Source organism: Meles meles, chromosome 7 (assembly GCF_922984935.1).
Source record: "Meles meles chromosome 7, mMelMel3.1 paternal haplotype, whole genome shotgun sequence".
NCBI classification, from domain to species: domain Eukaryota; kingdom Metazoa; phylum Chordata; class Mammalia; order Carnivora; family Mustelidae; genus Meles; species Meles meles.
The window spans coordinates 39,175,412-39,203,204 of NC_060072.1; the positions used below are offsets into that span (position 1 = coordinate 39,175,412).

At 38.0% G+C, this 27,793-nt stretch overlaps 1 protein-coding gene across 2 annotated transcripts in view; it reads left to right on the forward strand.

Annotated features, from left to right (window-relative positions):
* Positions 1 to 395: 395 nt before the first annotated feature.
* The window catches only part of PAWR (pro-apoptotic WT1 regulator), a 119,921-nt gene continuing 92,523 nt past the window's right edge, over positions 396 to 27,793 (forward strand). The window contains exons 1-2 of one of the 2 annotated variants that reach the window (XM_046012991.1): positions 396 to 441; positions 616 to 1,297. In XM_046012991.1, the coding sequence (XP_045868947.1) occupies positions 767 to 1,297 (531 nt within the window). In that variant the 5' untranslated portion in view covers positions 396 to 441; positions 616 to 766. Of the gene's footprint in view, positions 442 to 466; positions 500 to 615; positions 1,298 to 27,793 lie in introns of those variants that run through there. The other variant, XM_046012990.1, reaches the window with a different exon arrangement.

A 27,793-nucleotide genomic window follows, 5' to 3' on the forward strand; every position in this document is an offset into this window, starting at 1 on the left:
AGCGGTGAGATCTGGCCGCGAGTTTGCAGCAGCTCCTTCCGCGCCGCCGGGCGGGCTCACCTGGACGCCTACTCCCAGACCCACGCCTCGCCCCCCACCAAAACTCTTCTCAGGTAAGGGGCTGCTCGGGCCGCCCGAGCTCTACCCTCCCGACGCGGCTGGACAGCTGGTGTGTGTACGCGTCCCGCCGCCTCAGCGAGCCTCCTAGGGGCTTCGCGCCTCGCCCAGGAACGAAGGTGTTGGTGGTGGGGACCTTGGCCCACGGTGGCCGGAGCGAGGGGCAGGAGATCCGACGGGCCGACAGGTGGAGGGGTCTGGCCCTGGTCCCCCGACCGCCGCAGGCGCAGACCCCGGCGGGGATGGGGCGGGCGGGCCGGGGGTGGGGACAGGCCCTTTTCTCCTCCCCTCGAGGGGCGGCGGTCGTCCAGGCCCGCTGTGTAGGTGCGTCGGGGAAACTTTGCAGGGTGGGGACTCGGCAGCCACTTGCCGGCGGGGACAGGTCAGAGCGCTCTGCGGGGGGCGGGGGGCTCCGAGGCGGGCCGGCAGGCCGACCCTCCGGCCGGGCGAGGAACCTAAACGCTTCTCTTCCCCGCCCCCTTTTGTGTTTCCCCTCAGACTCACCGGCCACTGGGGGAGCCTCGGCCGCCCCCGCGCCCGGGGGTCGTTCCCTCGCATCCTCCCGGCCTCGGGAAGGCAAAGGCGGCGGCGGCGGCCGGAGCGGGGCTGGGCGGCCTGAGGTGAGAGCCCGGCCGGCCCCGCTGGGAATATGGCGACCGGTGGCTACCGGACCAGCAGCGGCAGCAGCGGCAGCACCACAGACTTCCTGGAGGAGTGGAAGGCGAAGCGCGAGAAGATGCGCGCCAAGCAGAACCCCCCGGGTCCGGCTGCTCCGAGCGGGGGCAGCAGTGACGCGACGGGGAAGCCCCCAGCGGGGGCTCCTGGCACTCCGGCCGCAGCCGCCGCCAACGAGCTCAACAACAACCTCCCGGGCGGCGCGGCTGCCGCACCTGCCGCCCCCGGCTCTGGGGGCGTGAACTGCGCGGTGGGCCCCGCGGCGCTGCCCCGGTCCACCCCCGGCTCCCGGCGGTCCGAGGACGAGCCGCCCCCCACGGCCACTGCCGCGGTCTCCGCCTCGGGGACACCGCCGGCCCGGGGCGACGAGGAGGAGCGGGACGGCGCCCCGGAGAAAGGCAAGAGCTCGGGCCCCAGTGCCAGGAAAGGCAAGGGGCAGATCGAGAAGAGAAAGCTGCGGGAGAAGCGTCGCTCCACCGGCGTGGTCAACATCCCCGCGGCGGAGGTGAGCGGGTGGGGACGGCGGGGGGAGCTCCCCGGGCCGCCGAGTTTCCCCGCTCTCGCCTGTCCCATATTGCTTATCCTTTCACCGGGTTAGGCAGGCAGAGGGTGATGGAGTTTTACTCAGTGCTTCCTGGGAAGTTCCCCAAACCCCAAGTGGGACACGTGCTTTTCAGGCTTCCTGGCTGAGGTCTCAAGATTCAGGATCCTTCTCTGTAGCGGTGGAAAGACAAAACTCCAAAACTTGCTCCCAGACTTGCCCACCTAGGGTTGTTTGTTTTCGCTTAATCAGTTAGAAAAATTGATTAATGGCGATGACGACATACTAAGTTTAGTTTCCCACGTGTCTATCTGAAGTTATCAGATTGTTTATCTCTTTTCTCTTGACAGTGTTTAATAGCACCTGTAAAAAAAAACAAAAACGTGTCCTTAGCACCATCCAGCACAGCTTTATTTTTCAGTGTATCCAGATGAGAATATCCAAATAAAGATATTACTATTTTATCTATAAACCAGCTTCGGGGAAGAGCGCTCTCCAGCCCCCCATTCCCCCACCCCCACCCCGCAGTTAATTCTGAGTGATAGGACAATAGGAACGTTGTAGTAGTCCATAGTTCTTTTTGCTAAGATGATCTTTCCTTATATTTAAGTATTTGGCTCTGTATATTGTGGAAAAGAGTTGTGGTAGGGGTTTTGTTTTTGTTTTGTATTTTTGAGCTGTCTCAACATTCCTGCAGGCAGCAGCATCTTCCTATTAGAGTGAGTGGTGAAACATTTTTACTTAATGTGTAACCGCACCTATCTCTGCCCTCAAAAAAAAAAAAAAAGTCCTAAACAATTTTGGTTACTTTAATAGAAGCGCACTGGTTTTGGGAAGTGATTACACAATTTTGTTTCACCCAAAGTATTTGCATCTTTTTCTCCTTGGCTCTTTGGGTTTTATTTTTTAATTTTTTTACATTTTTTTACTTGTGGCTTTCTAATTTATTCAACTTTGATGACCAGTAAATGATAAGAATATACTAACTTTAATTGTGATTTAAGTAAAAGCATTCGCAGTAAGTTAGGGTGTGAGTCAAACATACCCAACTTTTTAAGTGTTAATATGTTTTCCATACCTGGAAAATTACGGTTTGTCTTTGAAGGATATATTTTTATATGCATGTTTCAGACAGATTTTTATCAGCCAGCAGAACTGTCCTCTGTGGTTTGCTACTTGCACAAAGATCTGTTATTCATTAAATTGCTTTAAAAGGAATTTCATGAGAGTGGTAATCAAATTTCTAGGTTTTTTTTTGTTTTTTTTTTTTTAAGTTAAAAATATGAAGATTAAGGGGAAACTAAAGACAAGGCTTTGGAAAAGCTACATTCCTCAACTTTATTTTTAAAAGTAGCTGATGGTCCAAATAAAAGAATTAGTCATTTCAGTCTTTTCCTCATTGTTCATCTGACAGGGGTCTTATTTTGGGAAATATCTTGGCAGATGTTAAACTTCATTTTTTGTCTGGCTGCTTGTGCTAGAATTGTTACTTCTCAAGTACGTTTTTTGTTTTTGTTTTTAACAAGGGTAATGTTTGCTCGGGGAAATAAGTGTGGTGTATCTTATGAGATCCTAAGAAACATCCTTTGTTAATACTGCTGCTTTAGGTTAGAGAACATAGTGCTGAGAATGTAGATGACTCCCCACTACAATTGAGTCTAATACTCTGGAATGTTTTTCGTTTGGGTGTTGGCAACTCCTAAATTTAATCTTCCTTAAAAACAAACAGCTCAGGGTACCATTTTTTGTCTGTGGAATTTGAACCTTTTTTATTGAATAGGGAATTAAAGACTGCTTTCTTTTTGTGGTAACTATGGTTCTATCTGTTGCTGGTGTAGGATGCAACAAAACATGGTAATGTTTTACTGCAATATCTAATTAGCAGGCATACTTCTTAAGGGCCTTCTCATTTTCATTTAGAACAACTTAAGTTATTCAGATTATTTTAATAGTGGTAAATATATGACACAAAACTTTAAAGGTGGGACATCTTTATATCTTTAGGATGTTGTAGGTGGTTTTTTTTAAGAATTGTGCGCTATTCATTTCTCGTAGTAGTTTCAACATTGAGAATGTCAGTTGCTGTGGAGTTTCTTGTGTAATACAACTTAGCAATCCTGGTTTAAGAAGTCATAATATTTTTAAAATTTTCCAGGTTTGCAAATATAATAAAAACAGAAAATCACCAATCTGTCATTCAAGTGTGGACTTGTCATCTTATATACTGTTGAGAAAGACTTTTTTTCCAGGCAATATTCTCAGCCAAGTTTATGTTAGAAGAGTAGCATGTAACTTGTATGCAAAAGCCTATTTTAGTGGTTGATAAACATTAAGCTCCTTTAAGAAGTATTTATTAAACATCTGTGTGACACACTGGGACTTTCATTAACTTATTTTAGTAATTACAGAGTATTATAAAATTGTTGTAAAGATACCCGACAACAGCTGAAGATACCACAAATAGCTAGAGGATAGTTCCAGTGAGGAAGCAAGTCAAAAACTAAAAGTGGTAGATGGGGATGGGAAGCTGGAGGGGGGAGATACTGCTTGTAATAATTTTAAGAAAAAGGGCAAATATTCAGTTGTTGGACAAACTTTAGTTCTCATTTACTGAGGTAAAGATTATTTTAAAAATGTTTATTTCTAAATTTTTACTTTATTTTTGGGGGCAGTAGCCCAAATTGGATAATTTGGATGTGACATACCTCCTGCCAGTCATTTTGGTATATGTTTATTAGATCAGTCAGATGTTTATTACATGTCTGTGTTCAAGGCACTATTGTAAGTGCTGCAGAAAAAGAAGAGTAAGGCAGTGTATACTCTCAAGGAGCTGAACTATAATCCAGGAGGAAGGATAAGGCATAATTATATGAAAAAACTTAAGTACTGAGTTAACAATTGAAAAGCCATCTTAACACAGCAAATTGTTTATTAGAAATATTTTGTGTTTAGGGGCGCCTCACTGACTCGGTGGAACGTGCAACCCTTAATTTCAGGATTGTGAGTTCAAGCCCTCATTGGGTGTGGAGATTACTTAAAAAAAATCTCTATATATTTTATGTTTAGAGGAAAGTGATGATTGGGCTGTGAGAAGCTACTGAGGATGCGGGTCTTGAGCTGAGACTTATATTTCTGTAGTTATATATTTAAACATATATTCACACATACATGTATATACCTGTTTGTATAGTATTTTAAATATCAGAGTGCAGTGGTTCTTAATTGTAGCAAATTAAAATCATGTGAGGATCTGAAAAAAATGCTCCCCATGGAGAATACTTGCCCTCTCCCTCCCGGACTCCCTTTTGATTTAATGGGTCTGGGATGGATCCCAGGCATTAATATTTTGATAAACTTCACATGTGATTCTGCTGTGAGCCAGGGTTCAGAACTATTGGGCTGCAGTCTGGGGATAGAGAAGTGAATAGGACACAGGCCTTGTCCACAGGGCCTCCCAAGTAATACAGGGAACTGTGGGAAAGTACAGCGTTAAGTACAGCCTGTTTCCTGAGCAGGGTACATAATTTGTAGAGGGGATAGTTGAGGAAGGGTTGCTGGACAATACCACTCCAGTTTTCAGAGTGCTTATGAAGTTACTGTCCTTTGATAGGTTTGCAAGAGGGGTTAACAGATATGGTTATCCTAGAAGATAAAATAATTCAATAGGTCGAGGTCAACTGGCACTGAAGTTTTGATTTAAATATGAAGTTAATATATATCAAAACTTACTATTTTCATAGTGGTTGGCTAGAGTGCTTTATGTGTTGTTTTAATTAATGCTCACAGCAATCCTAGGTGGTAGTTATAGTTTCTCTTTTTATCCTCATTTCCAGAAGACAAAATGGAGGCTTAGAGAATTTAAATGACTCAGGATCACATGGAAGGTGAATAAGTGGTAGAGCAATATTTTAAACGTTTTTGTGGTTTGTGTGTGTGTGTGTGTGTGTGTGTGTGTGTGTGTATGTGCATTTTGGGAAAGTGTTTTTAGGAATTAACCTACCCTGGGGGCACCTGGCTGGCTCAGTTGGTAGAGTGTGCAATTCTTAATCTCAGGGACATGATTTCAAGCCCTATATTGAGTGTGAAGCATACTTAAAATTAAAAAAAAAATAAAAATAAAAAAAGAACCTATTTTGCATTATTTAGTTTATTTCCCTATAGCTTTTTATTTTTTTTTTTCTCTAACTGTTTATTAGAGGTTCTCCTAAATAAGTTAAACAACTGATTGGGGAAAACAGTAAAAGGAACTGAATAGAAATAAAGGTCAAATTTGTAGGCTCAGACATTGCTTCTGACTCTCTAATTTATAGTTTGCTTGGCAAGATTTTGAACACCAGGTCACCAGCAAAATCTGTTTTGGCTAGAAGTCAGAAAATGTGTCTTTGTTTTTACTTAAGTGATATGTTGTTTTTCTGTCAAGATGGGGCTAAACACCTGCCCTATAGTTCGAAGGAGCATGCGATATATAGAAAGCATTTTTAAGTGAGCACCGTTTTAAGTTATAATTATTCAACATATTTATTGAGCATTATGTAGGATAAGTTCTACTTACTAAACCATGTAAATCCAGGTAGATTAAGAAATGCCTTTTGGTATGCCCAGTGCTCCAGACTGTCTACCTTTCTATGTGATGAGTCAGAAGAGGAACTAATAGTGACTCAGGGTTGGGGAAAAATTGAACTTGTAAATAGGGTAGATATAGCAAAAACATTGACTGCTTAATAAGATATGAAGCCCAACTTCCCTAAATGTTTGAACTCATTGATAAAGTAAATTAAAATTTTAATATTATTAGGATTTGTAAAGAGTCGTCTGAGCTGAGATGCCTTTTTCTATAAAAATAATTATGTAATTAAAATAGATAACATTTATGGTGTGCTTATTAAGTGCTAGGCACTGTTCTAAGCACTTCACATGTATTGGTGCATTTAGCTCTCACTGCGACCCTGTGGGAAGATGGAGGAGAACAAGTAAGTATACTTGCTTTGAGTCATAAATGTGGTATGGAGCAGAGTAGAGGTAGTCTTCCTTTAGACCATCTTAGTGTATTTCAGTGTATTGATACTTTATACCTAGTTTAAGAAAGACAAAGATTATTTTAGCAGTAAACTAGAAGATGCTAACGTGACTATAGAATTTGAAAATAGCCTTATAATAATATAAAAGGCAGATAAAGTGGAGCTTTATTAGAAAAACTTGAGAGCAAATAAACAGTGACATTAAAATTCTTATTTAAAATCACTGTCAAGGGTTGCGTGGGTGGCTCAGTCAGTTAAGCATCTGCCTTCGGCTCAGGTCATGATCCCAGGGTCCTGGGATGGAGCCCTGCGTCGGGGCTCCCTGCTCAGCGAGAGTCTGCTTTTTCCTCTTCACCCTGCTTTTTCCTCTTCTCCCTACTGTTGCTATCTGTCTCTCTCTCTCTCTCAAATGAATAAATAAAAAATCATAAAAAAAAATCACTATCAAGCTAGTGGCTTTATTTATGCTCTTTATTATAAATTTGTGCATTGGTTTTTAGCACCTGTGATGTAGGCCAGAAAATAAATTATGCTGTTTAGTAGCAAGGCTAATATATGTTTTAGAAGTTTAAAATGATTGACAAATTAGAGTTCCAAATTTTCTGAGTGCTTTTTTCTTTTTAAAAAGTGAGATATAGGGGCGCCTGGGTGGCTCAGTGGGTTAAGCCTCTGCCTTCACTCAGGTCATGGTCTCAGGGTCCTGGGATCAAGCCCCGCATTGGGCTCCCTGCTCAGCGGAGAGCCTGCTTCTCCCTCTCCCTCTGCCTGCTCCCCCTGCTATGCTCTCTCACTCTCTCTCTGTCAAATAAATACAATCTTTAAAAAAAAAAAATAAAAAGTGAGATATAATTAATAGATTATAAAATAATCCTTTAAATTATTCAGTTCAGTGGTTTTTAATGTATTCACAAAGTTGTGCTCTAAGTGCTTTTATATTTTCATCTTAATTTTTCATTATGTTTTTAGAACATGTGGTACCTAAGTTTTAGCTTCCCACCCTATAAAATGCAGCATTATTCAAATAATTCAATCTGAGCTTTTCTTGCATCTCACAGAGAAAATGAAATTATGGTAGAATTTTCTCCATTTTATATTTCTTTAAACATCTACTACCATTTGTTCGTATAGGAGTTTAGTGTAAGAGGTATTTAATTAAACTGAATGTAAAATTTTTTAAAAATTAAATTTTTAGGGTGCCTGGGTGGCTCAGTTGGTTAAGTGACTGCTTTCTGCTCAAGTTATGATCCTGGAGTCCCAGAAGGAGTCCTGCATCTGGCTCCCTGCTTAGCAGGGAGTCTTCGCCTCCCTCTGACCCTGCACCCTCTCATGCTCTCTCTCTCTCTCTCTCTCTCAAATAAATAAAATCTTTAAAAAAAATTAAAATTTTAAATAAATATGAAATTTTTAAAAAATTAAAATTTTACATATCTTTCAAGGAGCTCTGCAAAGCTCTGCTATCTAAACATTTGGGAACTTTGATTCAAAGTAAAAATGGAATTTTAAACCACCTGAAGTCTTAGTCATGTTACTTAAGTCAGTATCTTAGCGGCTTGGGGATGTGGGGATTGGGACCACCTGTACCAGTATCACCTGTGTTGTTTATTTGGAATGGAAATTTCTGGGATCCAGCTCAGTCTGGGGAGAGGGAGGGATTACTGAGACTGCAGAGTCTTAACGTGTTCCTGAGTGATTCTTGTACACCCTAAAGTTTGGGAAGAACTGACTTAAATGCCCTGTAATGGTTTACTGATCTGTCAAATGAAATTGATACTGATTATCTAACAGGATTGTTACAGGAATAAAATAAAATAATGTTGGTATATGTGTTCTAAAAAGGATAAAGTGATAAATTATAGTTACTGTGTGGTTATATCGATAACTATTGATGTCTAATGGAAATTTCTTATTGGGATGTTAAATTCTTTTTTTTTTCCTTCTAATTAAGAACTTAAAAAAAATTTTTTTTGAGATTTTATTTATCTATTTAACAGAGAGAGATCACAAATAGGCAGAGAGGTGGGCAGAGAGAGGGAGAAGCAGGCTTCCTGCTGAGCAGAGAGCCTGATTCGGGGCATGATCAGAGCTGAAGGCAGAGGCTTTAACCCACTGAGCCACCCAGGTGCCTCTAATTAAAAACTTCTTAAACATTTTAACAAAGATAACTTGAACTACTTGGAAATTCAGAGCACCTTAAACATTTATGAAAAATGTTGCATCTGCCTTGCTTCTTATTTTGAATTTGTTAGAAGCATAGACTATAGGAAAAAACCTGAAACTCTACCTTATATGTAATTTGAACTTTCATTCATTCTTCATTTTTACATATCTTTAAGGGAAAGTGTATAATCATGTTTGTAAGTGTATTTAATAATTAGTGGTTCAAACTCTTAAATCAGGTTTTGTCCATCTTATCACAAATATTCCCAACTGCATGATTTTTTCTCTTGTTCACTATTACATATTAAATCTATAGGCATTATTAGCTAGCCAGTTGATTCTTAAAATATCTAGTTTTGCTGAGGGAACTTTTCAATTTAAATCTTAGGCATTTGTGTTTATAGCCATAGACCTACTGTATAGAATCAAGCCTTAGCCATGTATCATATTCTTCTTGGGTTACTTAAAAATATACTAGGCACCATATCTGAATGAAATTGTAGGAACATGTAGTTTCTACACGTGGCAAAATTACATATCTCAAAAGGTAGAAACTGCTTTAGTGAGTTCAAAACCTAGCATGTGAAAATTGGATAATAAATATATATTCTGTGATAGTCTTTAGAAAATTCCTTCACCAAATTCTGTGGTCATAAGGTAGTTTTCAGTAATAGTTTTATAGGGCTGAATTTTTTTTAAACAGTCTGTTGTATTCTGAAGGTATTTTAGGATTTTGCTAAATGAACAGAAAGAGAATTTACAGATTACATTTCTGTAATAGTTAAAATTGTGTTTGCAGTTTCTTTATATAAACTCCAGGGGACTAGCTGAATAAGAAATAAGAATAATACAGGATGAAAACATGTTTTATAATAAAATTAACTTTAAAAGATGCTATTTGGGGCGCCTGGGTGGCTCAGTGGGTTAAGCCGCTGCCTTCGGCTCAGGTCATGATCTCAGGGTCCTGGGATCGAGTCCCGCATCAGGCTCTCTGCTTGGCAGGGAGCCTGCTTCCCTCTTTCTCTCTGCCTGCCTCTCTGTCTACTTGTGATCTCTCTCTGTCAAATAAATAAATAAAATCTTTAAAAAATAAAAGATGCTATTTAATATTAAGCTTATGGACATAAAAGTGAAATTCACAAGTTATACAAAGTATATAATGACTTGTGTTGCTTTTGGAATTTCGTGCAGAACATTTTTATTTTTATTATTTATTTATTTATTTATTTATTTAGTTTTATTTTTAAAGATTTTGTTTATTTGACAAAGACACAGCAAGAGAGGGAACACAAGCAGGAGGAGTGAGAGAGGGAAAGGCAGGCTTCCTGCTCAGCATGGAGCATGATGCGGGGCTTGATCCCAGGACCCCAGGATCACCTGAGCGGAAGGCAGATGCTTAACGACTGAGCCACCCAGGCGCCCCAGAATATTTTTAGTAGTACTTTAAAAAAGAATGGAAATCAGTTTGGAGAACAGTATTAACATTCAGAATATGGTACTTGAGGAATAAAAAGTAAGATTGTATTAGCTGCAGTAGTCAAAGAGGTTACTTTGGGTTTCAGATTCTTGGCAGGACTTGATATCCTGTAGTGCAGACAAAAACTGATCCACACTAAACTTACATAATCTTAATTTTTTCTGCTGGCAAAAGTAATGTGTTTAAAAAAAAAAGGAATATGTTCATTGTAGTTCCCTTGTAGAAATAAAGGAAAAGATAAACATCACCTGTTATCTTATTTATATAAATATTTGTTTCGGATCCTTTTTCTCCATATCTACATAAAAAATGGAACCACACTATACAGATTTTATGTACACTTAGTAGTCATTCATCGTGAGTTTTTTATGATAGTGTTCTTCAAAAATAAAGATGGATTTTTAAAAAATGAGTTTCAGGTGTGCAGTAAGGGATTATTTTCTTTGTGGCGAAATACTAATAAGAAAATTCTGTTTTGAGTGTACATTCAGTGGTATTAAATATATTCATATTACTGTACACTTATCATCACAAGCCATCACATTACTCTTTTCATGTTGTCACATTGAAACTCTGTACCTATTAAACAATAACTCCTCATTCTACCTACTTAGTCCCTGGCAACTACCATTATACTTTCTGTCTTTAGGGATGGATATGGTTGTGTTATTGGTATTATAATACTTGAGCATTACTTCATTGGTAAAGGACTCTATTGCTTCTTTGTTATGTAGCTGTCAGATTGGCAGATAAGTAAGTTGTCTTAAGATAAACAGATATATATTTTTTGTTTTCATGTATTTGTTTCCTGAAGCATTCTTCAGAACAAGTGTTTGGGTCTTTCAAAGCACCTCATAGATACTAGGACCTTCAGATAATTGTGAGAGATGCCCAATTTTTTTAAGATTTATTTATTTGAGAAAGAGAGAAAGAGGGCAAAAGGAGGGGGAGAGAAAGGATCCTCAAGTGAACTCCCAGCTGAGCATGGAGCCTAGCATGGAGCTGGATCCCAGGACCCTGAGATGATGACCTTAGCTGAAATCAAGAGTTGGACACTTAACTGACTAAGATGCCCCATGCCCATTTTTTTTTTTTTAACCTCCTCTGTGGCCTTTGATTTCAGTGGGAAATTGTTGATCACAGCTGCAATAATTATAAGTGTGTGTAAGTTGTAATTCAACCTAAAAGCTCCTAATTATACATGCAAAATCACACAATGAAAACTATAGGACATAAGGAAAAATGGAGTTTAGGGTCATAATACTCAGAAATTTTGTCAGTAACACGTAAAAAAGATAGAAATATAATAAAGAGCAGCACAATTTTACACATGTTAAATGGTTAAGAAATACATAAATACTACAATAGATAGGAAACTTGACCTTGAAAAAAACCTGAGTTTTCTTATAGAAGTGGGTGTCAAAAGGGTGACAATTTGTGAAGTGTTGGAAGAAGGGTTATCTGAATTGGACTGAAACTGTTAACTCCAGATGGGTTCCTATACCAGGAGTGAGCCCGCCCATACTTAAGATGTGTGTGTTCTGTGTCATTCTGTGTGACTGGGTTGCATTTCTGTGCTCATCTAGTGTTTCTTTCAGTTGCATGTATGCAGATGTGATATTTGTATTATGCTTGACTTGCTCCCTAATGTATCAGTTGTGTTGGAACAAATAAATCAGTTTTCTAAACAAATATTTTAATGTATATGTAAATATCCATACGTATACATTTATTTATACATTTATGTGCACATCCTCATTCATCTATCCAAAATATGTGAAACAATGGCTTGAGAAGATCAGTCTAAGTAATGAGATGGAGAAAGGGCTAGGGAGCAGGTGTGACTAGAGATAAGAATACTTATTTAAGGGTATAATAATACTGATTGCTAGGGCAATGGCAGTTAGAAAAGGAAAGGAATGGATGGATTAAGAGGTATTTCATTGGTGGGGCGCCTGGGTGGCTCAGTGGGTTAAGCCTCTGCCTTCAGCTCAGGTCATGATCTCAGGGTCCTGGGATCGAGTCCCACATCGGGCTCTCTGCTTGGCAGGGAGCCTGCTTCCTCCCCTCTCTGGCTGCTGCTCTGCCTACTTGTAATCTCTCTCTCTCTCTCTCTGTAAAAGAAATAAATAAAACGGTCAGAGGACTTGAAGACATTAAAAAAAAAAAAAAAAAAAAAAAAAAAAGAGGTATTTCATTGGTGTTAGAAAATTATGTAACAATGTTTTGAACTGGAAAATTCCTCCTCAACCTTCCTGCCCCTAGCTGAGGGTAGCACATACCTACCTTCCCACCCTCCAGGGTTACCTATACCCAGATTCCTATCTAAATCTTGCTTATTGTTTTCCTTCTTTCTTAAATACGTGGACTTTCCCTCTTGGTTTGTTCATCTTGCCATGAAGAACTGTTACCTTAATTCTGCTTCACTTTCAACTTAATTGCTCAAGTTGCAGTATTGTTTTCACCTGTTAACTTTCATTTCATTGCTCATTTCCTGTTACCTCATTGAAGTTGATTTCTACAAGGTTGCTTGTGACCTCCTAATGGCCAAATGAGATAGCTTTTTTCCTACTTTCAGCCTATCTGACTTCCCTGTAGTATTTGCCCTGGTCATTCCTCTCCCTTGGATGCCACAGCATTTTTGTTAGATTCTTTTTTACTTGGTTTACTCAGAAACATTTGAGTGCCTGCCATTTGCCCCAAGCTCAGTGCTAGATGATACACAGATGAATTACATACTCACCAGTCTTTAAGGAACATTCTGTCATCTCTCAGAGAAAAAAGTAATTTTTAGTGTAGGCTGCCATAACAATACCATAGACTAGGTGGCTTACAAACAACAGAACTTTATTCTTACAGCTCTGGAGGCTGGGAAGTGTCAGGCAGCAGCAGAATTGGTGTCTGGTGAGAGCCTGCTTCCTGGTTCACTCACATGGTGGAAGGGGTGAGAGAGTTATCTTTTATCAGGGCACTAATCCCGCTCATGAGGGGCCCCATCCTTATGAGCTAATCTCAAGGGACCCACCTTCTAATATTGTAATATTGGGGGTTAGGGTCTTGACATGGAAATTTCGGGGAGACACAAATACTAAGTTCATAACAGATAAATGGAATTTGGTATAATGAGAACTGTGATAGAGAAAAGAACAGAGTACTGAGCTAGCTCCGAAAAGGGAGCCATTAGTTACATGAGGGAGTCAAGGAGGGCTTTACATAAGATAAAGTAGTATTGAGCCCTGTGTCTTGACTGATGAGAAGGATTTCCCAATTGGAGAGGGGAGACTCGGTAACATTTTGTGTGGAGGAAATAGCATTTGTGAAGGCACAAAGCCAGGAAATAATAACATTCTATTACAAATATATCTCCTCTGTGTCCTGCATTATGCTGGGGGATTTCCATGTGTTAGTTCTAATCTTCACATTAATTCACAAGGTAGATTTTAAAAATATTTCTCATTTTACAAGATGCCTTGAAGAAGTTGTGACTTGCCCAAAGGCCATACTGGCAGAACTTGGATTTGACTCCAGATTTGTTTGGGTGCCAATGCATACACATGGGTTATCATTGTTGGAAAGAGGGAGGGATATGTTCTAACAGAAGAAACTTTAATGTTCAGAGAATTCTTGGTGGGGAGTGAATGGAGAATGGCTGAAGAGAAATAGTATGGACCAATTGTGATGGATCTGAATGTCATGCCAAGGAATTTAGACTTTACTCTGCTGTTCTCTGTTAGTGTTGTTGGCTGGGTATTTCCTTCCTCTTTCCATACTTGTATATCTAGTAATGCTGACAGCTTCTGGAACGGAAAACTTCAGCCTGCCTAATTTGAAGTCACTAAGAGGATCTTGTTTGGAGGCAGGTATCTGTTCAAGAATAATAAACAATATAAAATCAGGTAAAAATTATATGCATATAATAGAATAAATAATTCTGAATTTCCATACGGGTTAAAAAGAAATGAGAGGATAGTCTCTAAGCAAAGTTGTGCCCAAGTAATTCTTTTTATTACAAAAATAATTCTATATTGTAGGTGGATTTGGGAGTGGCATTTTTAGTGGAGTAGGATGGAGGAGATGGGGACTCTGATGGTATTAAATTGCCAGATTCTGTACTGAGTGTTATCATGAAGAAGTTTATAGTTTAATATTGTCCCTGGGTTTAGATGTGGCCCTGTACTTGATGTAAAAGGTGATGTTTTTTCCATTTCCACTTTCTTCCGATTGATCTTGTGATATAGATTCTTGGGATACAGGTGTTAAAGGGTGAATCGTTTCTCACTGTTTGCTCAACTTCCACAGATGCCCCCCCCCCCCCCCCCGCCTGCTCCCTTATCCCTTCTGTCTCTTTTACTTAGAGGAAGTCAAGTGCTCTCCAAATGATGTTTTAGGAATTGTATTTATTTTTGGTGATGCAAAGGTAATGTTTTCTTCTTTGTAGAAAATTCGAAGTAAAATTAGCAAAAACAGGATTGCACAAAGATCAGCTATAGATTATTATATCAATTTGACATGTTTTTCCATTTTTATTTTTACACAGTTGGATTATATTCTGTGTACATTTTTAGAAACTTAAACATGACCTATCATTGAACATGGCCAATAATAATATTATTATTTCCTTTTAAACTTTTTGGAAGAGATATTAATTGCTGAAAATTTTTTGCTTCATAATCATAACTCCCACTGTCCAATGGTAACTCTTTATAGTTTTGGCATATAATTCTTGAGTATAAAAATATATATAACCAGAAATCTAATCATTCTACAAATACTATTAAACCTTTTTGTTTTCAGTATCTCATGAGCATCTTTGTATGCTGGCAAATATATACCTGTGTTGTTGTTACTTTTTTTAAATTTATTTTTATTTTTTAGTAATCTCTACATCCAGTATGGGGCTTGAACTCACAGAGTCATGCGTTCTGATTGAGCCAGCCAAGTGCCCTACTGTGTTGTTGTTACGCTTAATATAGAATATAGAATATTGCATAATACGATGTTCTGATAAAGCTACTATACATTGCTACAGTCTTAGTACATATTTTATTTATTTGATTTTTCAGTCTCAGTATGTAATACATGTTAGACACTGATGTAGGCCTTTTGGGCATGTGAATTGCTGTATCTGTTCTGTTACCTGCACTCAGTATTTGAATGTACTATAGTTCATCATTTTGTCCTTGAGCAAGTTACTACTTTGGAGAAATATGTATTATGCAGGATAACTTTGAAACATTAAAAAGAAATGTATAATATAATAAAGTGTTAAATGTTATGCCATGCTGTTAGTACAGAGAGCCAGGAAGTTTCATGGAGTGAGTGTGAGATTTGAGCTGATCTTGAGGGACTATAAGAAGTGGACACATAAAGAAGGGAGTCATTATTTCAGACTGAGAGAGCAGGATGGGTAAAGTTACAAAGGTCGGAGTTAGCAACCTGATTGGAATAAGTAGTTTATATTAGGAAATAATAGTTAGGGAGCAGAATTGTGAAGAATCTTAAAAACTAGGCTGAAAATTTTAGGCTTGATGTGTCAGCCTAAGGAGAACCTTGAGCAGGATATGTTCATATTTGTGACACCAGGAATTTAACAGGATCAGCTGGGTAGTTGTGTGTAGCATAGGTTAGAGGAAGGGGAGAACGTAAGTAAGGAAGTGAATTGGGAGGTTGTCATACACAGTGGGGAGACATTGTAAAACCATTAGAACATCGTAGTAGAATATAGTTCATTAACATTCTTAGTTTTATGTCTTGTTTAATTGACTATTACTGTCTTCAGTTGGAGTGCTTAGGGGAGCTTATTATGAGTCACATGAATATTTCAAAGATAATAAACCGGAAATCACTTACACTACAAACTGGCTTTTAGAATATTTTATTATTTAGATTGTAGGTGAAGAGAAAGACATTTGTCTCTTAGGATAAGCAAGCCATATTAATAAATAGATAGCATTTGCATGCTTACTGGGCCTGGCACTATTCTAAGCCCTTTATGTGTATGAACTCACTAAATTTTTATTTTTATTTTATTTATTTATTTTGAAGGTTTTATTTATTTATTTGACTGAGCACAAGCAGGGGGAGCCAGGGAGAGCAGCAGGCAGGCAGAGAGGGAGAAGTGGGCTCTGAGCAGAGAGCCAGACATGGGGATTGATCCCAGGACCGTGGGATTGAGATCTGAGTCGAAGGCAAATACCCAACTAGCTGAACCACTCAGGCGCCCTGAACTCACTAAAGTTTTAGAAAAACTCCAGGAAGATAACTGCTATATGTTTTACTGATGAGGAAAGTGAAGTACAGAGATGATAAGCCATATTGAATTTCTGATTTGAAGACTAGATGCCAACTTTGCCTCTTTGTCCCCATGCTTTCAAGTTTACAGTAGGAGCAGTATCACCTTTTAGCATTAGCCTGAGCAAAGTTGACATCCTTATGTTTAACTTGCTTTCAGGTTTTTATTTTATTAAAGATTTTTTAAAATTTGTTTGTCAGAGAAGACAGCACAAGCAGTGGGAGCAGCAGGCAAAAAGAGAGGGAGAAGCAGGCTCCCTGCTGAGTGAGGAGCCTGATGAGGGACTGGATCCCGGGACTCTGGGATCATAACCTGAGCCGAAGGTTGATGCTTAACTGACTGAGCCACCCAGGTGTTCCATCTTTCAGGTTTTTTTTTTTTGTTTTTTTTTTTAAAGATTTTATTTATTCACTTGACAGAGAGAGAGATCACAAGTAGGCAGAGAGGCAGGCAGAGAGAGAGGAGGAAGCAGGCTCCCTGCCGAGCAGAGAGCCCTAGGCGGGGCTCGATCCCAGGACTCTGAGATCATGACCTGAGCCGAAGGCAGCGGCTTAATCCACTGAGCCACCCAGGCGCCCCCATCTTTCAGGTTTTTAATTAAGTAGTTTGTTTTAAGAGATTTTTTTGTCTTTCGTGCTTATTTTGAGGTAAAAGCTGCATGTGAGAGAGGCATAGCAAACGATTTGGAAAGATATCCCTGTACTGATTAATAGTGATTATCTCTGGATGGTTGAATTGAGGAGATTTTTGTTGTTGGAATCTTCTTTGTGTAATCTTTCTTTGTTGAGATTTTCTCCGTGACCTAAGGCATGGGAAGTTTCTGTAGATATTCCAGTGGTATTTGAAAAGATGTGTATTTTCTGAGTATAGAATTCTGAGATTGTTAAGCCAATCTCCCAAATTATGCTCCACATCATTTAACCTTTCTTATTTCTGTCTTGTTTGTTTCTTAGAAGATATACTGATGTTAATTGCTGTTGGCTTGTCAATTTCTCCTTGAACTTAGAATTACATCTTATAAAGAGAAGGTTAATAATGGAAAAAATACATAACTATAGAATCTCAGTTTTCAAACGTGTAGTAGAGGGATAAAGGTATTAAAATCGGTAGTTTGGTCTGATATTTCTCTCTTTCTTTTCTTTTCTTTTTTTTTTTTTAAGAATCTATTTAGGGAGAGAGCATGAGCAGGGGGAGGACCAAGGGGGGAGGGAGAGAATCTGAAGCAGATTCTGCACCAAATGAGGAGCCCAACGTGGGGCCTACTCCCACTACCCTGAGCTCATGACCCAAACCTAAACCGAGAGTTAGATGATCAACTGACTGAGCCACCCAGGTACCCCCAATGTTACTTTCAGAGCTCTACTCTGGATGATCTGAACCACTTATATTAGATTATAGTAACATGTTGGAGCAGTTTTAGGTTTATAGGGAAATTGAGTAGAAAGTAGAGAATCCCCATAGCAGGCTCCCTACCAAGCAAGGAGCCCGAGCGGGACTCCATCCCAGAACCCTGGGACCATGACCTGAGCAAACGGCAGACACTTAACCAACTGAGCCACCCAGGCATCCCTATATATTTTTAAAGTGAGCTGTATACCCAATATGTGGCTTGAATTCCCAATCCTAAGGTAAAGAGTATGCTTTGAGAATCCTATGGACTGAGCCAGCCAGGCACTCTGATGAGTTATTTTTAGTGTTTTTGAAGCCAATTGATTTTTCTGTGAAGAATTTTTACTCTTAACTAATTGGAATTTTTTGTTCAAGAAAAAAAAATTATAATAATAGGGCGCCTGGGTGGCTCAGTGGGTTAGGCCGCTGCCTTCGGCTCGGGTCATGATCTCAGGGTCCTGGGATCGAGTCCCACATCGGGCTCTCTGCTCGGCAGGGAGCCTGCTTCCCTCTCTCTCTCTCTGCCTGCCTCTCTGTCTACTTGTGGTCTCTCTCTGTCAAATAAATAAATAAAAAATCTTTTAAAAAAAATTATAATAATAACACATAAAATGGGTATTTTAATGTTAAGACGTTTCATCCATTTAATTTTGGTTCCAGGACCAGATTTGATAGCTTTTTTTAATAGGCTCTATATTTTATTTTTAGATTTTTTAAAATAAGGTTTTTAATTTATTTATTATTAGAGAGAGCATGAGCAGGGCAGAGGTAGAGGGACAAGCTGATTCCTGGCTGAGCCAGGAGCCTGACATAGGGCTCGATCGCAGGACTCCTAACCAAAGGAGCTTATTAACCAGCTTAATCAACTGAGCTTAACCAATTGAGCCACGTAGGTGCCCCTAGACTTTATATTTTAGAGCAATTTTATACTTAGAGCAAAATTGAACAGAAGATACAGAGATATCTGTTGTATCTTCTGCCCCCACCTGTGCATAGGTTCCCCCATTATCAGTATCACTTAACAAGAGTGGTATATTTGTTTAGAATTGGTGAATCGCACTGACACATCATTATTACCAAGTCTGTATTTTATGTTATGATTCATTCTTGGTTTTGTACGTTCTGTGAGTTTGGACAAATGTATAAATGGTATGTATCCATTGTTATAGTATCATACAGAGTAGTTTCACACCCTTAAGAATCCTTTGTGTTCCATCTCTTCAGCCCTCCCCTCCCCACCCTTGGCAATCACAGATCTTTTTACTATCTCCATAGCTTTGTCTGTATCAGAATGTCATATAGTAGGAATCATACAGTATGTAGTCTTTTCATACTGGCTTCTTTCACTTAGTAATATGCATATAAGTTTCCTCCATCTTTTCATAGCTCTTTTTAGTGTTGAATAATATTCCATTGTCTGGATGTACCACTCTATCCATTCACCTAAAGAAGATTGGTTCCAAGTTGTGGCAATTATAATTAAAGCTATTATAACCATCATTTGCAGGTTTTTCTGTGGATGTAATTTTCAGTTTCAGTTCCTTTTTCTTCTAAATTTTCAGTTTCTTTAGGTAAATACCAAGGAGTGTGCTTGATGGATTGAATGGTAAGAGTATGTTTAGTATAGTTTTATTTATTTTATTTATCCATTTTTATTTATTTATTTATTTTAGAGAGACAGAAAATGTGTGCATGAGTGCAGGGAGAGGGACAGAGGGAGAGAGAGGATCTCAAGCATGCTCCCTGCTGAGCAGGGAGCCTGAGACGGGGCTCCATCCCAGGACCCTGAGATCATGAACAGAGCCAAAACCAAAAGTCCTATACTTGACTGACTGAGCCACCTAGGCACCCAAGTGTTTAGTTTTGTAAGAAACTGTCTTCCATAGTGGTTGTACTATTTTGTATTCCTATGAACAGTGAGAGTTCCAGTTGCTCCATATCCTTGACATCATTTGGGGTTGTCAGTGTTTTTGATTTTGGCCATTCTGATTGATAAGCATATTACAGTATGTAAATAGGCATGTTACAGTATGTAACATGCCTATATAATTTTAATTTGCATTTCCCTCTGACATGTGATATGAAGCATCTTTTCATATGCTTATTTGCTATCTGTATGTCTTCTTTGGTGAATTGTCTTTTAAGGTCTTTGGTGAGTTGTCTTTTAAGGTCTTTGGACCATTTTTTGGGTTGTTTTCTTGCTACATTTTATGAGTTATTTGTGTATTTTGGATAACAGTCTTTTATGTTTTCTTTTGTAAATGTCCTTTTCCATTCCTCATTTTCTTGACAGTGTCTTTTTCAGAGTAGAAATTTTTAATTTTAATGAAGTTTTAGCTCATCACTTATTTCTTTCATGAATTGTGGCTTTGGCGTTAGATCTAAAAAGTCATTGTAAAACCTAAGGTCATAAAGGTTTTCTCCTATGTTAGTAATTTTCTTTCTTTCTTAAAAGATTTTATTTATTTATTTGACAGAGAGCATGGGAGCTTACAAGCAGAGGGAGTGGGAGAGGGAGAAGCAGGCTTCCCACTAAGCAGGGAGCCTGATGTGGGGCTTGATCCCAGGACCCTACCCTCATGACCCATGCCAAAGGCAGACACCCAACCACTGAGTTACCCAGGCCCCCTATGTTAGTTATTTTCCAGGAGTTTTATAGTGTAATGTTTTGTACTTAAGTCTGTAATGCATTTTGAATTAAATTTTTTGGAAAGTTGTAAGGTCTCTGTCTAGATAGATTTTTTGCATATGGATGTCCAGTAGTTCTAGCACCATATGTTGAAAAGATTATCTTTGCTCTATTGTATTGCCTTTGCTCCTTTGTTAGGTGGACTGTATTTACATGGATCTATTTCTGGGCTCTCTGTCTATTCCATTGCTCCTATTTGTCTATTCTTTCAGCAGTGCCATTATGTCTTGATTATTGAAGTTTTATAGTAAGTCTTGAAGTTGGGTAGTATCAGTCCTCCAGCTTTGTTCTTCTCTTTTAGTATTTTGTTGGCTGTTCTGGGACTTTTGCCTCTCCTGAATCAGTTTGTCTATATCCACAAAATATTTACTGCTGGAATTTTGATGGGGCTTTCATTGACTTTATAGATTAGTTGGAAAGAACTGACATCTTGACAGTGATGAGTCTTCCTAACCATAAATAGGGAATATCTCTCCACTTATTTAGCTCTTCTTTGACAACTCTCATCAGAGTTTTGTGATTTTCTTCATATAGATTTTGCATATATTTTTGTTAGATTTATATCTAGGTTTCTTATTTTTGGGGGTGCTAATGGAAATTGTTTTTGTTTCAAATTCCACTTGTTTATTGCTGATGTATGGGAAAATGATTTTTTTTGTATTAATTATGTATTCTGCAACTTTTCTATAATTGCTTATCATTTTTGGAATTTTTAAAAAAGATTTTATTTACTTATTTGGGAGTGAGAGAGTGAGCATGAGCGGGGAAGGTGAGGGGAAAGGGAAAAGCACACTCACCTGCTGAGCAGAGAGCCAGCCCAATGCGAGGCTCAATTCCAGAACCCTGGGATCATGACCTGAACCCTAGGCAGATACTCAACCCACGGAACCACCCCATTTCTGGTGCCCTATTTCCAGCAATTTTTTTTTGTTGTTGTTGATTCTTTGAGGTTTCTATATAGACCATCATGTCATCTGTGAACAAAGACAGTTTTATTTCTTCCTTCCCAATCTGTATACATTTTCTTTTCTTACTGTATTAACTAGGATGATAGTTCATTTTTTAGGTTTAAATTATGTGATTCCATGGTAATCTTTGAGAATACAGTTTTGAAAACAAACAGAAAAACCATTTTGTAATTTTCCCTTGCATTTTTCTCTTGGCCTTGGTTACATACTACTCTCTATTCTTCTTCTTCTTCTTTTTTTTTTTTTTAAAGATTTTATTTACTTATTTGAGAGAGAGAGAGAGACAGAGTGAGAGAGCATGAGAGGGGGGATCAGAGGGAGAAGCAGACTTCCCCTGGAGCTGGGAGCCTGAAATGGGACTTGATCCCAGGACTCCAGCATCATGACTTGAGCTGAAGGCAGTCGCTTAACCGACTGAGCCACCCAGGGACCCTATCAATTAGTTCTTTAAAACTTTTTGTTGTTTTGTATAAACTGTTTACATTGCTAAAATGGAAAATATTAAAGATGTGCTCTGGTTCAAGGAATGAAAGTGTGATTAACAGCTTTCTTCCCTGTTTTGAAGACAGATTCTTCTGCTTTTTGTTCATATGTAGGTTAAAAATACTGAGTTTTTTCTTGAAAAGTGATCATTAAAAACAAAGACTAACGACCATCAATATAGAATAACTTATCTAACAGTTTCAGTTAATTTTTCCATTTATTATATGATTTATTGTTTAAAGAACACTTGAGTGAGAGTTATTCAACTCCGGATAGATTATTGATAGAGATGCTTCTTTTGGAGGTCTTGGAAGTGCAACCTTACATTGGGAAAGATGATAGATGCTGTTTGTTTGTTTGTTTGTTTAGATGTTATTTAAATATATTTCTTAGTTACTTAAGTTCTGTGGATCTGATGACTTTTTTCTCCCCAAACCAGTAATCAGAATGTAAGACCTGATGACAAGATAGGAAATTTGAAATGTGGATGATCTTAGATAAATGGATATGGTCCTATTTGAGAATATGGCTTACCCTTTCCTTCCATGCAGGGAAAGATTGAAGCCTTTGTGATTCATAAGTTTGTCATGCAGATTACTTTTAAAAAACAAGTAATATTGGGGCGCCTGGGTGGCTCAGTGGGTTAAAGCCTCTGCCTTCGGCTCAGGTCATGATCCCACGGTCCTAGGATCGAGCCCCACATCGGGCTCTCTGCTCTGCAGGGAGCCTGCTTCCTCCTCTCTCTCTGCCTGCCTCTCTGCCTAGTTGTGATTTCTCTCTGTTAAATTAATAAAATATTTAAAAAAAAAACAAATAAGTAATATCATGTGCAAGAGACTCTAAATTTAAGATTATTGATTTTATATCTTTAATCTTTACATAGTCTCCAGTTGGTGGGGTATCCTATAGATAACTAAAGGCAGTAACTTTTAGGGCTTGTCTAACAACCCTAGGACTGAAGATGTCAAATCAAAATGTGAAAACTAATCAATCTTTAATGTGTCTGCAATAGAAAAAGATAGGAGTGAAATTATTTTAAAATGCACTCATTGAGTACTACATCAAAAACTAATGATGTACTACTATAGGTTGGCTAATTGAACTTAAGTTTAAAAAAAAAAAAAAGCACTCATTCCAGGGGTGCCTGGGTGGCTTAGTTGAGCTTTCGGCTCTTGATTTTGGCTTGGGTGGTGGTCTCAGCATCATGAGATTGAGCTCCATATCTGGCTCTGCACTCAGAGGGGAGCCTGCTTGGGATTCTCTCTCTCTCCCTTGGGCCCCCCACCCCCTGGCCCATGCTCATTCACTTTCTCTCTCTCTCTCTCTCTCTCAAATAAATCTTTAAAAAGCAATGCACTCATTCCTTCCTTTCCCTGGCTCTCTTTTGAACTTTTCCATTTCTGGGCTATAATGGACAATATTTGCCTCTGTGTAGGCATGCCTATGTTTGTTCTATTGGGAAGAGACTGTTTCCTTCTAGTGTGAAGTCCCCATCTTGTCCGGGTTCCTCTCTTTATATTTGTCCTCTCTCAGTTGTTTTTTTGTTTTTTGTTTTTGTTTTCATATTCTTGGAGGTGAAGAGTTCAGAAGTAGGATGCTGGATAATCAAAGACAAACTGCGTAGGGCTGCCTTGTGAAGCTGAAACAACACATTATCAGGTAGCTTAATGGGAGGAAATATTGGTTATAGCTCTCTTTGGTTTCAGAATGAGTGGATGACCTTAACATATGGAAATACATTTTCTCCTAACTTCAAACATTAAAAAGCAAGAGCAACTTATAGAAAAACCAAAAGAACAAAGGTAAACAAAATAGTATAGTGAACCCTGTGTATAACCATAGCTGTCTGGATTCAATAATTTTATTTTCCATCAGTCCTCATTATTTTGAGACGTCCTTGAATCCTGTCATTTCATTTGTAAATAGAAAAGGTTTATAAAAGATAAAGATGCTTTTAATGATAACCACAATATTACATTATAATATGATTACAGGTAGATAATAATTCCTTAATATCAAATATCCATTGTTCACATTTGTATAATTATCTCATATATGTTTTTTTATATTATGCCTAAATAAGATTTATATGCTGCAGTTGGTTGCTATGTCTCTTACTTTTTTTAATCTTTACATTCTTTCTCCTATATTCTTTGGCAGTTTATTTATTGAATAAAGCTGATTTGTAGTATTTACTGTAGTCTGGATTTTGCTGAATGCATCCCCATGGTGTTATTTATTCTAAACCTGTGCACCCTGTATTTCCTGTAAGTTGGTAGATTTTATTTAAACTAGAAGCTGATCAGAGTCATGTTCAGATGTGTTGTATTTTTTTTTTTTTTTTGTGGGGCAAGAATACTTCATAGTTGATATTTGGTACTTATGTCAGGAGGAATAAATTGTTCGGTTATCTCTCTTTTTATGATTTTTATGATGTTAGTAGTTACTAATGAATTGCTTAGATCAGTTGTCCCAAAACTTTTTAGTCCCAGGACCCCTTTATATTCCTAAAAATTATTAAGGACCCTAAAGAGTTTGTTATGTATAAATATCATATCTATCGGTGTTTATTTTAATAGAAATTAAAACAATTTTTAGAAATAATCATTTATTTAAAAATAACAAAAACTGGATGTTTATATGAATAACATTTTTGTGAAAACTATTTCAAGAACATAAACTTAGTGAGAAGAGTGGCATTGTTTTACGTTTTTGTAAATCTCTACTATCTGGCTTAAAAAAAGACTGCTGGATTCTCATATCTACTTTATCATTTAGTTTTTTGTGATATCTGTATCCTGTAGCTTCTGGAAACTTCATGTACACAAATGAGAGCATAAGGGGGGGAAAACACAAGTAACATTTTAGTTTAGTTTTTTTTTTTTTTTTAAGATTTTATTTATTTGAGAGAGAGAGAGAGAACACATAAGTAGGCAGAGCAGCAGAGACAGAGGGAAAGGCAAGCTCTCTGCTAAGCAGAGAACCTGGCAGGAGACTCAATCCCAGGACCCAGGATCATGACCTGAGCCAAAGGCAGCCGCTTAACTGACTGAGCCACCCAGATGCCCCAGCATTTTAGTAATGTAAATAGTTTTGACTTTGCAGATTCTCTGAAAGGGTTTTAGGGACCCATAGGGATGCCCAGACCATGCTTTGGGGGACTCTTGGTCAGGATCCATTTTATTAGGGTTGCAAAATGGTGATATTCTAATTCTGTCATACCCTTAAAATTTATTAGCTAGGAGTGCTTGGGTGGCTCAGATGATTAAACAGCAGACTCTCTTGGTTTTGGCTCAGATGACCCCTGCGTCTGTTCTGTGCTCAGCGGGCAGTCTGCTGGAAATTCTCTCTCTCTCCCTCTGCCTCCCCCTACTTGTGTGCACATGTGTTTTCTTTCTGTCAAATAAATAAATCTTAAAAAAAAGACTTATTAGCTGGAGTATTTTATAAAAAGAACTTTTCTTTTATCAACTATTTAGTTACCCTGAGATATGGTTTGTACAAATAAGGTGAGTTAAATTAGTAATTCTTTCTCTTTAGGGAGATAAAAGCTTTATTGCATTTGTTTTACTGTGTGAGAAAGAGGACCACAAAACCCCCTTTATACTAACTGAAACTGCTTTCAGTTAGACTCCTCCAAGAGAAAGGAAGCCCTTTGCTAATCCATTTGAGTTGCCTTCTTATTTAGGGTGCAGTTTGTATCTTACAGGTTGCTTATTTTAGTAGTGTGTCAAATAACATAATCTCTAAGAAGCTACTTGAGTTTAAAAAGGATTGAAAGCTTTCAAGTTACCTGATGCTTTTACCTATCCCTTCCTTATAGAAATGTTGTGAAGATTAACAAGATAGTATCTGTGAATAGTTTAAAGCTCTTGGGTATTGTGAGATATATTATTGTTAATTCCATAGAAGGAAAAATACAAATTCTGTTATGGGATGTTAGGCTTTACCACAGTTTGATTTTAGAAACTGAACTGTGTAATCCAGTTCCAGAATTGCTTCCAAAATTTGAGCAAGACTGGGAGTTGTAAGCTGTCAAAAATGATAAAGCCCAGAGACTAAAACTTAGAATGGAATGAAGTCTGGAGAGAGGAGATGTGTGTCAGAGTAGTGTAAGCAATAGATTAATTAGTCATAATAAAATTTCGTAAATGAAAGAGGGGAGGTCATCTTAATTCCTTACTTATGTATATTTGAGATGAAACGTGGAATGAGTTTTCTTGTACTTAACAATTTTTATTTTAATTGACTTTTGGAATTTTTACAATACATTAGGAATATGTTGAGACAAGTTTATTAAACCAACTGTCTATAGATCTTAAAATATTTGGCAGTTTAAGTGGTTATTTAATATGGGTTAGAAGTAAGAAGGATGTGAGTTGAAGGATGGAAGGAAGCTGAACCACAAAGAATAATCTGTCAGCAAAATAAATCTCTAGTTAGACTCTTGTTGTTTTTGGAGCTGTTGAAAACTATTTTAGAGATTAGAATTTAATAGCATAGCTATGGTTTGAAGGTTATCTATTTTAGTTTTGTATTTGTAGACTATCAGAAGAACTTAAAAAATTAATTTTTGCATTTATAAAATTTCTGCTTTTTTTTTTTGAGAATCTTATGAATAACCACCATCATTCCATGGAAACATATCTCAGTTTGGAAAAGAAATTAAATCTTTTCTTTCTTTGTTTTAATTTGTTTTTCAAAGAATGTTTATTGGAAGTATATATCAAAGTTGAACCATAAAATATCAATAATGATTTTTGGAAAAATATGTGAACTGCTTCTCCTTCCTAGAAATTAAAGAGGAGTTGTTTAGTTGTAAATGATGAATGCAGTGACTGAATGTTCATTAAAAAACTAAAAAAAATTACTGGTTTACTAATATAAATAGTAGATGCGTATTGATTATACTTACATAATTATTAGTATGTTTTCTGTTCCCATTCTTTTTTCTAAAGTATAAAATTTAGAGCTTTAAGAAAAAAAAGTTTACTCTGACTTTGAAATAATTTGGTATCAAAAAAAAGGAGAAATAACTTGCTATCACATTTAGGACTTCCTTTTTAATGTTTAAAAACACTGGCTTTCTGGGGCACCTGGCTGGCTCAGTCATTGAAGCATGTGACTCTTAATCTTGGGGTTGTGAGTTCCAGTTCCACGTTGGGTGTAATTACTTTAAAAAAACTGAATAACTTACTAAAAAACAATAATATGACCCAAAACAAGGTAATGTCGTGGGTTTAAAAGCAAAATAAAAATATATTTCCAGGGCATGTTCCTGTCAATACGATTCAGTGTAAAAACTTGGTTATGATAGTTCATGGTAATTAATAATTTAAAAATACTACATTATCCTACTGGGCCAAAATTTAGAGAAGACTTTTAAGACAGTAAAGAGACTTCCTTTTTGAGTGCTTAATTTATTATGTGATTTCTTTTTTAACTGAGGCGAGGGTTTTGCTGAGTTGTAGTCAAAGAAGAGGATTATTCGGATCCTTTTTTTAAATCTCCAAATCATTTTGGCTAAAGAAAACTCACTTAAAAAAAATTAGGGGCAGGGTGCCTGAGTGGCTTAGTCGGTTAAGCATCTGCCTTAGGTTCAGGTCATGATCTCATGTTTCTGCGATTGAGCCCTGCATCAGGTTCTCTGCTTAGTGGAGAGTCTGCTTCTCCCTCTCCCTGCCCCCCACCCCCCATGCCCGCATTTGTGCATGCTCTCCCTCTCTCAAATAAATAAATAAATAAAATCTTTAAAGAAATATTAGGGGCTAGTTCCTATTCAGCCTTTGAAGTGGTGGGCTTTGGTGACTATTTTCAGGAGATTTGTTTTGTAGAGCTCTTAAGAAAATAATCAATTATGAAAAGTAGATAAATAGTAAATTTCTCACTAGGTCTGTTTATTTTTGATGGGCAATTTTTTGTTTAGAGTGTAAAGGACAACTTCATTATAAGCTGCTATGTACTAAGTGTTTTTCCCCAAATTCATA